The 11,643-nt window shown below is 31.9% G+C and overlaps 1 protein-coding gene across 1 annotated transcript; it reads right to left on the bottom strand.

Moving 5' to 3' along the window:
• Window positions 1-334: 334 nt before the first annotated feature.
• Window positions 335-5,727, bottom strand: IntS2 (integrator complex subunit 2). Its single transcript, XM_068764890.1, has 7 exons — window positions 5,345-5,727; window positions 4,542-4,915; window positions 4,289-4,473; window positions 3,345-3,693; window positions 2,614-2,686; window positions 2,362-2,545; window positions 335-2,289 (listed from the first exon to the last, which is right to left on the bottom strand). Exons 1-7 carry the CDS (start codon window positions 5,632-5,634, stop codon window positions 364-366), a joined length of 3,381 nt encoding a protein of 1,126 aa, XP_068620991.1. The 5' UTR covers window positions 5,635-5,727; the 3' UTR covers window positions 335-363.
• Between the last annotated feature and the right edge of the window lie 5,916 nt (window positions 5,728-11,643).

Below are 11,643 nucleotides of genomic sequence, written 5' to 3' on the forward strand. Positions count from 1 at the left end.
TAATTATATTATAGTAATGCGTTAATTGTAAAAGTTTGCAAATCTAATTGTATTAAGAGCGACAGTTGCTTTAAAATATTTGTTAATGATTAAAAATTTGTTTTAGGATTTTTTCGGCGATCTTCAAAAACTTGCCTATTGTTTAGGCTTCTGTTATTTGACCATTTTAGGGACATATTAAAGGATTAGTGATAAAACAATTTTTTGAGTAAAAAATAATTTTACAAAAATTGTTTAGGTAACTCAATCTTGTCTTTACCTGAATGATGATTTTGATTTTTAAAACACATGCATATATAAACACGTAAAATTAAAAACAACAGGGAAACAAGCTTTAAATATTTTATTATCAAGTTTAACCTTTTAATATAACTTTCCGTTTATCAGTGCTTTTTGTATAATTTCGGACATCGTTACTTTGATATCTCTACATAAAACTTCAGCAACTAAAACTTTAGTCTCCCCTTGTACATCTGATGAGACATAAGCACCCTCGCCTAGTATATTTGTGTCGTTCCAGCAATGACCAAGAGAAGCTTGTGATTCGCATATCCTTCCCAGTTGTAATAGTAAAGATGTAATATCCTCAAGGAGTGAGGGAAAAGCGGTACATATCCTTACAAGCGACTTAAGAACTGGTTGAAATAATTCAAGGCGTAAATCACTTGGCAAAACTGACAGAAGAGTTGACAGAGTATTGACGCACAGCCGGGCTATGGACATGGCTTTCGGAAGAGCATATTGTATAGACAGATGGGAAACTAGGTCAACTGCAAAAATTTGCTTTTCTAAGGCAGCTTGACTCAAAAGTTCTGGAATGAAATCTAAACAGATGTGCATCGAAGGAATACCTTGAACAGTTACTGGAAGTAATTCTCTAGGATACCCTTGAAAATGAACAAGTTTAGCTAAGGATGGTTCAGATATAAACACTTGATGTAGAAAGGAGCAAATAATGCTTCTAATTTCACGAAGTGACCACATTAGTTCTGGTTTTGTTTGGTCTTCGCTCGTTTCTAGACAGGCTTCTAATAAAATTTGTAGTGCTGCACTTTCTTGGGCTGCAACCAGAGCGTTCTTCAATTCTTCCCTTTCTGAATCGGAAGTCAGTTGACCACTTTTTTCAAGCAAGGGCTTATCTAACAAATGTCGACTTAATTGGCTTCTTGACGCCGCTAAGCTTGCTTCCAAAATCCTAAGTATTATTTTCAAAATTGGCCCACAACGGAAAACTCGTATATCGCAACGCAACACTTGTAGCGGGTCAACTAGTACATTTTCTTGAGTTATTGTAACATTTCTCCCGTTGCCGTTAATATCGAGCAAAGCGTTAATGGTCATAACCCATAGACACCGTGGCAGAACAGTGTTTAACCGTAGCCAGACTTCGCGATATAGCTCTTGGATATGTCTCGGCACTTGGTCGCTTAATACGCTCTTGAAATACTTTACAAATATCTCAACAAAAGGCCAAATATCAGTCGGATTTTTGCTAAGCATAGCTTTTAAGATTTTTCCAGTTTTATAAGGATTTTCTTCCATGCATTGAAACGCTTCATTAATGGTCGATTCTGATAAGTGAGTATCGGTTTGATGGCGACCGGAGTCTCCAAATACTTGATCATCCATCCAATCGTCAACAAGAGACAATTGCGGGAAATGTGTTGCTAAAAGCCGAAGCAGTGGACTGAACAGTACCCCATAGCTTGTTTGATCTTTTTGCGCTTGGTGTAATAAATATTTAATGGGGAGTTCCGAAAGAAACGCTGCTGAATAACTTTTTATTTTTCTACCGTTGGATATTAGTGTCGCGGTATTGGAAAGTCTGACATCTTCGTAAAGTAAGAGATAATAAATTAAAAGCAGTTGCGATGCTAAAGTAGGCTTATCAATGTGTATATCCACTGAGGATTCCCCATTATCTGTCTCCATTTCCAGAGAAGAAAAAGGTTTAATTTGTAAATCAAAATTCATGCCGAAAATTGAGTTTCGGAACACTTTTCTTATTTCCTCTTCCGTTATAGGTTTATTGACATATTCGCTGCTACCTTTATTGTTAATAACGAGGATTGAACTGACATAGACTTCCACCAAAGCTGGCATTACCGAATGTAACGGGGCCGTGCAACTGCATATTTGTTTGTATATCCAATTTTTAATGGGTACTTTATGTTTAGAAAACGCACGGGACTTTAACAATTGGTGAATGCAGTGTACAGGTAAATAACCAGGAATGTTACTGTTAAGATTTGCAGTAACGGGAACTTTAACAGCATGAGCCGTTACAACCTATAATTATAAAAGACATTGTGTTAATATGTATTAAAATAATAAAAACCAACAATACAATAAAAAATATACCTGTTCAGTAAATATTTCTTGTGTAAAGGCCTGTTTGATACGTGCCAGCCCATTCGGACGAACTGGCACACGCATGCCAAGAGTAGCACAAACCAATTCACCAACAGCGGCAAGTTGTCCAGAATGAAAATGGATTGCAATTAACAGAAGCATTTCTCCAAAAGACGCTGTGACACCAGAGTTACTGCAAGTGTAAGGGAAATATTTGTGCAATAAGAAAACATAAATTATTATTTGTAACAATTGTATTACCTTTCAAAATAGGCTTCCTCTTTGACTAACCATTGGACCCATTCTATCGCTTTTTTCTCATGCTCGGCTGCAGCTGCGGGAAGTTTCTTATTAATAAATGTCATCAGAAGTCAAGCTAGCTAGTAGATATCAATCGACTATTGTCAAAAAATGAAATGTAACACATGATGATCATTTACAACATGCAGCGTGTGTTATAATGCGGGTAATAAAAAAATTCACTAATATGACATTTGTAAAGTTGTTCTTCTTAATAATCCCGAAACAACTGTTTATCAAATCTGTTAAATAAAAATCTTTTCTACAAGGCACAAACCTGCCATATTGTTGGCCAAAGGTAGTAAAAGTGAATGGAGTATATTTATATTTCCTGTAGTCAAAAGTTCTGACTACAGGAAATCTCACACTTGCTACAACATAGCAAAGTAAAAAATGTCATGGTTACCTATCAACTGTCAAATTTCATTTAACATGCCATGCAGGCTAGGCTGCCAGTGAATTTAATTGGTAACAATCAGTTTCACTTACTATGTAATAAACATATTTTCAAAAGAATGTGATCAAAAAGAAATTAATGTGATCCCTATTCCAGATTCAATATGATAAATTCTGTGAAACATTGAACTTATTTATTTAAATATAATTATATTAAAGTTTTGAACTCTAAATATATCACTTATTTGTTCAATTTACCATGGCAAAGTTTTTCTAAAAATTGCCAACCAACTTACTCATTAGTGATGGGCATGCAAGTATCATGCAAAGACTTAAAGATACAAATCGAACGCCTGCAGGTGTTGGCGGTGGCTTTTGAGTAACCAATCTCAAAAGCCCTGATACTTCATCATCTTGAAATTTAATTCCTGCAATTCCTCTCAAGGCACAGTATAGTCTCAGCAATGCAGATGCATCCACACCAGCAGCAGCCGCTTTTAATCTGTTAAGTAATTCTTGACGAAGTTTTATTAATGCTACACTTCCATCTCCTTTTCCTCTTTTATGAGAATTTCTGAGGAATGTAGCAAACCATCCTCTTGTTGATTGGTCAGAACCAAGTAGGAGACCTGACATAAATGAAACCTATAATGAAATAAATGAATACATTGAAAAAGCCCACCATAGAAATTGAATTGCTAAGTTAATCTAAGTAAATATATTATGATTGTTCCAGCACTTTTAAAATTTAAGAATTTAAATTTTTTAACATTTTTAAACATTCTTGAATAATGAAACATCAACCTGTTTCTAAGCAAGCAATTTTTTTAACAAAGATTTTGTAACTTTTTTCTACTCTAAGTTATATTTTGCATTCAATCATTTTATGTTTAAGGTAATCCAGTTACCAAAGTTATAGCAGTGTTTAGTACACATTCCTTTAATGAAGAGATCTATTAATGGGACAAGAAAGCATTCTTTCATTTGTTAAAATTAAGTAACATTGTGATCTAAAACCACAGCACTGTACATTTAACAAATAACTAAAAACAAAAATTTATATAGTCATTTTAAAATCTTGCAATGTGCATTAATCTCAAAAACTAATGCTCATAAAAACAAGCAAAGATAAATAAAGAAGTTATAACTCTTGTCTTGAAGTTTCTAACTCATCTCTCATCAGAAAATTATTAATGTTGTATGTCACTAAAATGTGCTGTGATAAATATTTTGTACTCACCAAATCATCTTGATGATATGATAAAGTTAAATTTAAAACCAATGCTGGTAAGCGTGAAGCTGTAACAGCTTTTGCCCGTACAGTTGCAGCTAAATAGGGGCACATAGCACACAGGCTTATCAAAGCTTTTGCCCGAATACCACCCTCCTCCCCTCTTTCAGCATTTAAAACTAAAGACTCTGCAACTAAACAGATAATTTTTTATTTTTAAAAAGTAATTATTTATAAAAATACCAAAAAGATTGTCTCTTACCTTCGTATAATGTGTCAGGCATATTAGCTACAACCCATGATATAATAGTTGGACCTTTGTTTACATAAAGCAGTACTTCCACAATATCAGAGATATTTAATAAATTAGGTAACTCCGCCAGGCTTATGCAAATCACATCAGTTATTTCTTCTAAATAAACATCATTATCAAAAAGTTCTGAAGGTTTTACAGAACAGTCATTGTTGACATGTTTATTTTGATGATACTCTGCAATTTGTGCTTGCATTTGTAATATCTCTGACAAAACCAAACGAACTCGTCTTGCAGAATCTGATTGTTCAAAGTCGTTTGATATTTCATTTACAACATTTGGAATCAAGAATGATTCTGTGTTTTGCGTTCCACTTTTTTGTCTAGAATAAAAAAATTAAAAAAAAACAATGTAAAATTATTTTGTATCACAAAAACTACTGAATAGTGCTACAAATTGCAATTAAAAAGATTGATTAGTAAGTGTTTTTTTTTATAGAAATTGAGGTATTATAGTTTTCATTCATCTTATTTATTGACCGTTAGTTCTTATTAATGCTATGCTTCTTTATATCTTTACCATTGATTGCCAGAGACCTTTCAACTTGCAAGAAGTTTGGTTTGATGTGACCACTAGTAAGGCACTGTAAACTGAGTGGATTATATTGTTTCAAAAATCATTATAGGTTGTAAGTTATCAAATACTGTGGAATAACCCCAATGTAGTATAAAAAAGATAATTTGTTAATTATAATATTGTACATCATACTTTGAAAATATATATTTAACTAATAATATGTCATAATACTAACCTCATTTGTTGTTCCTTTTTAAGATCGACTTCTAGTGTGTGAAATTCAATTGAAAGAAGTGATACTATAAAGTTCACTAAATCAATTCCAGAGAGAAGTGTTAGTATTTCTTTTTTAGCCTCTGCACAGTATTGTGTTAAATCTAAGGGAGATATAAGAGCCATACGAACTAGACATGGTATGATGGGTCTTATTTCTTCACTTGTTGATTTGATTAGTGTATCAATATCAATATCTTTGATTGCTTTAAAAATATGCGGTTGAACAGGTTTTAAAAAAATTAGATCCATGGTTGATTTTTATGTTAGAATTAACTTAATTACACTTTTCGTTATATTTTTTTGGAGACTCAGAATAATAAACATTATTTTGTAGAGGCATAGAAATGAAAATAAGTGACAGACAACAGTTGTCAAATAAAATCTAAATATTTTTTTTTTGTAGCTAAAGACAATAAGTTTACTAGTATTGGTAGTGTCGCCAGAGCGTTAATGACGTACGAATGTTTTGAAATATACGACTAAAATGCAAACATGCACTTAACTACTTATTATTTAATAAATAGATGTTATGTGAAATAACTTTATTAAAGAAAAAAGTTCCAGCATTTGCGACGTCAATTTTATTTAAATTTTGATTATACAAGAATAGTAGGTTTCGCGTAATATGCATATAATTCTGAATTACGTTTTAAAATTAATATATTATTAATTTATTTAAACTTTTCTAGTCTACTAAAATTTATTTAGTTTTTGATTTGAAGCTAATAATGAAATGCACATTTGTTGAATTATTATTTTGACATTAAATGTTGTTATTAGTTATTCTAAATATTTAGTTTAAAGTTGTTAAGCACCAATCTGTACTAAAATATTTATTTTATTTTACAACAAGGTTTTTCTAAAATTTAAATCTTTGTATCTAGTCTGCATTTTATAAATCGTTACGAATGAATGCGACATTATTTAGGTTTTAAATTATGCAAATGCCTATTAATTGTAAAAAACGATGACAATTAAAGATTAAATACAGATCGTGCTTGGAATTTTAAATTTAATATTCGTGATTATAATTAATTGTGTAAGAATTTAATAAGAATTTGATGCAAAGAAACTATTTTATTACACAGTGATTGAAAATAGGTGAATATACATATATATAATTATATGGTACACGTTCCAAAAATCAATGGTTTCAGAAATATTAATTATGTAACGATAACATATCATTTATTTATTTATCCTTGTAGACTATTGCTAGAAGTTATCGGCCTGTTGAATTCAATAAAAAATCCATTTTGGAAACATTTCAGAATGATCACTTTAAACAGGTTTTTTCGAACTGTATATCAACTCAAAGAATTTTTTTCATTTTAAAGAATAGAAAGAACAGCGAAAGTGTATGCGGTAACTCTTTTATTTATCAACAGTGGGCGAATTGTCCCATTTAAATAACGTCACTTTTTAATTACTATAAGAATCACTGTTATATGAATTGTTTTTCATTGTTGTAATATTTATTGTGAATGAAGAAATTTTCATTGAAGAAAATCAAATAACATAGTTTAATTACTTTTGGATTTTTGTGATGACTGAATAATTTATATTGGAAATTAAATTTAGTACGTATTCTATTTTAGTCTTACAATATGTTATCAGATCTAACAATACTATAACAATACGACGCTTTGTTTTGTTTGTATAATATTTTTTTTAACATTAAGAGAATATGTCGGTATAAAGTGAACATAATAAAGAACAGTGCAAGACGCCTTCATGCAACTTCCTGTTTTCTATATTCTAGTTGCGTTTTAAACTTAAATTGTGAACTCGTGTAGTTAGTTTTTGTGATCTTTTTTTACAAATTCATTCAGCAATTAAGATAAATACCTGTTTTTTTTATTTTAGTTGGAATCCTTTTTAACAATAAGATTACGCTCGTTTCTAGAGTTTTGAGCATGTCCAAAATAAATTTGGCGGCCTCTTATTCAAGAACATTCTAATTTAAAATGAAAATTAATACTAAATGATACTAACAAATATATAGATGCAACATATGGATGAAATAATATATTATATTCTTTATATCGGCTCTCCTCAAAATTTGATGCTAAGGCAGTCGCCAGGCTCGTCCACTCTTTTGTCCGGTATTTTATAGGATTATGCGATGTTGACGAAGAAATATGTAAATTTCTTTACGTGGGATTTAGTTTATGTCTATGTCTATAAGGAATAGTAAGTATTGTTAAGGTTTTAAAATTGATACATTGTTTAGTGCTGTGCTAGCAATGGCAAGAATCATTAATAGACTGTAAATATATTCTTTTTATTACAAAGTATTGAGTAGATGATTGTATGGTAAATAATATCATTTGTTCACCACAGTGAGTTACTTTTAAGAGTTTATTCTCCCTTCGGCAGCTCTAGCTCCGAGTTACTCTGTAGTCTTAATGATCATAGGATGTGTACTGTAGCATCTATATAGGTCTGTGTCTCCTCCAATGTTTTTCATAAAGCGTTTGCTTAAGCGATCTAATGGCTAAAGAGCCTTTCGGTCAGATAAATAACTTCCGAACACTGCCACCTAAACCTTGGCCAAGTTGTAAATGCCTACAGATAAAGCATATTTCAGAACTTGGATATACATATAAATTTAACCCCACCACTTCTGAAATACAAAAATATTATGCAATTCTTACAACTAGTGATTTTATTCTTTTTGATAAGGATAATATTTTAACCTTTCCATACATTTCATATTTGTTAACATAATACCGTCTATTATTATTTTTCAACTCTCATTAGATTCTCACATCAAGATGAGACATATTCCGTCGTATACTGATACAATTTTAAATCGTCCACGTACATTTTAAATTTACACAAAATCCGTCAACAACAGTGGACTCAAAAGAGGCACCTGGGTAACTCCTGTTGGGATCGCCGTCGATCGACATGTTTACTCAGCAAATCTTGACAAGTTGAATTCGAGTTTTAAGAAATGATACGCACCATTGATGCAGTGACGCAACTTGACTTCTTTTCGGTTAAAGTTGATGGTGTTAGCCCGAGGACTTTTACAACTTCATTGGAACCGAGTTCACGGAGTAGAAAGGTCCATGAATTTAAAATTAAAACAGAAGCTGGACAGACGCATTCCAGTTGTATGATGACGTTCGCACGTTGTTAACTGCTCTACCCGAGTAGCGCTGTGTAGTGTTGATGTTGTGATTATGCAGCTTGGTACGGCAGCGTGGACTACAGGCGAGCCAGGTTTGGATCCGGATCCAACCACGGTTCTCCCACGCCGTTCATGATTATTGAGCGGGCGGCGGCCCCCCAAGAACAGGTGTTACGGAGTACCCATTGTGCAGATCTTTTTTTAACATCAGCGTTTGGTCCACAATTAAATCAAATACTTTGCTAAATACCGTGTACAAAGCTTGAACTTCATCACCATTATTAATTACTCTAGCGACAAGCTCCACAAATCTGAAAATACTGGAAAAAATTGAAGCGGTATACTTTAAGCAGAAAATAAGTTGTTGTAGGTGGAGCTATGTCAAATCATTTTTTTAATGAACGATCTGTTCTAGATTTTATCCCAATGCTGAAATAATCGACACAGAACAGTAGTGAAAAAATGATTCAACCAACCTAATTAGAAACAACTTGTTTTTATAAAAAGGCGTCAAACTTGTAGTTTCATACACAGTTGGAAAAACACAACCTTGGAAAGATTGATTGTATAACATACATAACGGCAATACCAAGTTGTTTGCACAGTTTTTCATAAATATTTTTGGGATATCAGCGAAGTCAGCACCAGGATCTAATTTTTTTTAAAATTTATGATATTTTAGACCAAGCGAATCTTAAACTCGCGTCTGAAAATAAGTTCTCCTATACAATTCCTATACAATTGTAATTGAAATGGACTGTGAGTTAAGTAAACTTGATGTTGATTGTAACCCATAGACCTATTGCAAATACATCAAAAAACCTTTTTTATTTTTTGTCCACCATTGTCAGTTTTGATTTCCGTGAGCCGAAAGAGAGTCGTATTCGAACTTCTGTTCTGCGGCAGAGATCTGGCTGTTTATATATACACATAAGGGCTGTTTTCTTTCGCAGCCAAATACGACGGATTAGACAGTGATAACTACAGCATTCTTTAGAAGGCCATGTCTGAAAAGAAATTCTGAAGAAATATATCCCTTAAATTTTAGGTTCGCTTACTTTTCAAAAGAAAACTCTGAAATATAATAATGTTCCAAATCCTTAACTTTATAGATAAAATATATATATATATATATATATATATATATATATATATATATATATATATATATATATATATATATATATTATCTATAAAGTTTACAATAGCATGAAAGAGAAATAACTTAATTAACATCAGTTATTATTAGTATAAAAACTTATTACGAGTTCATTATTACGTAAAATTTATATCATAACAATATTAAGAACGTCGTAAGTTTTGTTTCAAATATTCGTCTTTTAGATTCTGGCGATTTAATTCGGCGAAGCAAAATGTACAGTACAACAGTAGTACAGCTTTAATAAGAAATGCTTTAATGTATTAAATGAAAGACTAAAAACTTCATCATCGTTTAGCAATAAAAATTAACTGCAATCTCCGCGCCCCGAGCTGATGCGATTACTGTGTCATTACATTCTGATGGCATCGTCGCAATAGGATGGAATCGGAAAATGACCTAGTTTCCTTTTTCATGGTTTAACATACTGCATAGTATTTTTAATAGAATTTTACTTTAAAAAAGTATATTATTTTAATTAAAGGTGAATGATTACTTGAAGGTCTAACCTTATTATTTTTTTAAAAATGAGAAGAGAATCGATGTAATAGATCGAGCGTGAAGCGGTAGGAGTCCGGGTGGGATCGGGCGGCTCGAGTTAGCTCGGGTCGCTTTCCGGGCGGACGGAGGGCGGCGGCCGCGGCAGTCGCGCGAGCACGTGCGCGCACCGTCCTCGCGTCGCCGCGGACATCTGCCCGTGCCCTGTGACCTCCGTTTCGCTCAATATTATCCGACATTTTTTCTTTATCAGAATTCTTTTTCAAGATTATGAAAATCAATTGAAAACGATCAAATCAATGCAATAACTATAATTCTTCTTAAGGCTTCTTACCCGTGGGTGAAAAACAATCGGTCAATACTGTCAATACTTTTACAAAAATTGCTTACATCATTAGAATTTCGGCGGGAAACATTAACGCGATAATCATTAATATCAATACGCTTTTACCCTATTTGTTTAAAGGTATGGACAACTAAGAAATTATTATTTAATTTTAGTATAGTTATGAACACGTATATTATTCATTACTTAAGAGTATAAAGTAGATAAGGAGCCTTTGATTATTTATATAAAATGTAATATTTTATATTAAAAGGTAATAGTAATTTATTTTTTACTATTTAAATATTTAGAAAAGATCACCAGATGCAGATGCATTAAATGTGGTACAAATAAGCTTTGTAACAATAGTTAGTGTTGATGCTACTTTTCAAGGTGTGAACAACAAGTACAAAATTTATGATGGACAATAACAAATAAGCAAGAAAAGCAGGTTGAGATGTGATTATTATAATATAATAATAATATATGTAACAATATATTTCACGTTAAAATAATACAATCAAATAGTGTCTGTTGACTCTAGACCGAGAAATATTTCTGATATAAATTATGTAATATGTAATTATCAAGCAAAATATTTAATTACAGCGAAAAATTTTAACGGAAAGCTTTTTTATCTATTTTTTAACAATTTCATTCGTGACTAGGAATCATGCCTTTGTGGTAAATAGAGAGAAACATAACACGCGATTAAATTCTTACAATGACGCGATGCCTAGTGAAGAAATGAGAAATGTAGAATAATAAATATTTTATTTCTTCTCTCTAGGTTTCTTTACTTCTGGGATACTGTTGTATTAAGGGGCGATAAAATTAAATGTACAAAAAGCGAACTAGATTTTCTTCAGGCTGTAGCACAGTTCATGTCATAATACAAGTGCTATCGAAAATAATGATTTATAAGTTCTTGATACTCAAGACACCGTAATATAGAAAGTAGCATAACTTTCAAAAATACAAAACATAAAACTAAAAACAGTTTTTTTAGAAGAGCCTTTAATGTGGTGAATAGCTACTAAATTTTAAGTACATTTATAACACTTACTTAACAAAAAATCTCTGCTACTAAAACAATACTTCAATTTAAAATTTTACGTGGATTTTAATACACCTTAA

This window comes from Battus philenor, unplaced genomic scaffold, assembly GCF_028537555.1.
Source record: "Battus philenor isolate CCGP_79_NKW_IND1 unplaced genomic scaffold, ilBatPhil1.0.hap1 SCAF_2, whole genome shotgun sequence".
Taxonomy (NCBI): domain Eukaryota; kingdom Metazoa; phylum Arthropoda; class Insecta; order Lepidoptera; family Papilionidae; genus Battus; species Battus philenor.

Excerpts from the sequence above, each read along its gene's own strand:
- IntS2 (XM_068764890.1), bottom strand. The coding sequence starts at position 5,634 with ATGGATCTAATTTTTTTAAAACCTGTTCAACCGCATATTTTTAAAGCA. Across the intron at positions 4,916-5,344 it reads AAAAAGGAACAACAAATGAG|ACAAAAAAGTGGAACGCAAA; the intron begins GTTAGTATTATG and ends TTTTTATTCTAG. Across the intron at positions 2,687-3,344 it reads TGCATGCCCATCACTAATGA|CTGCAGCCGAGCATGAGAAA; the intron begins GTAAGTTGGTTG and ends AACTTCCCGCAG.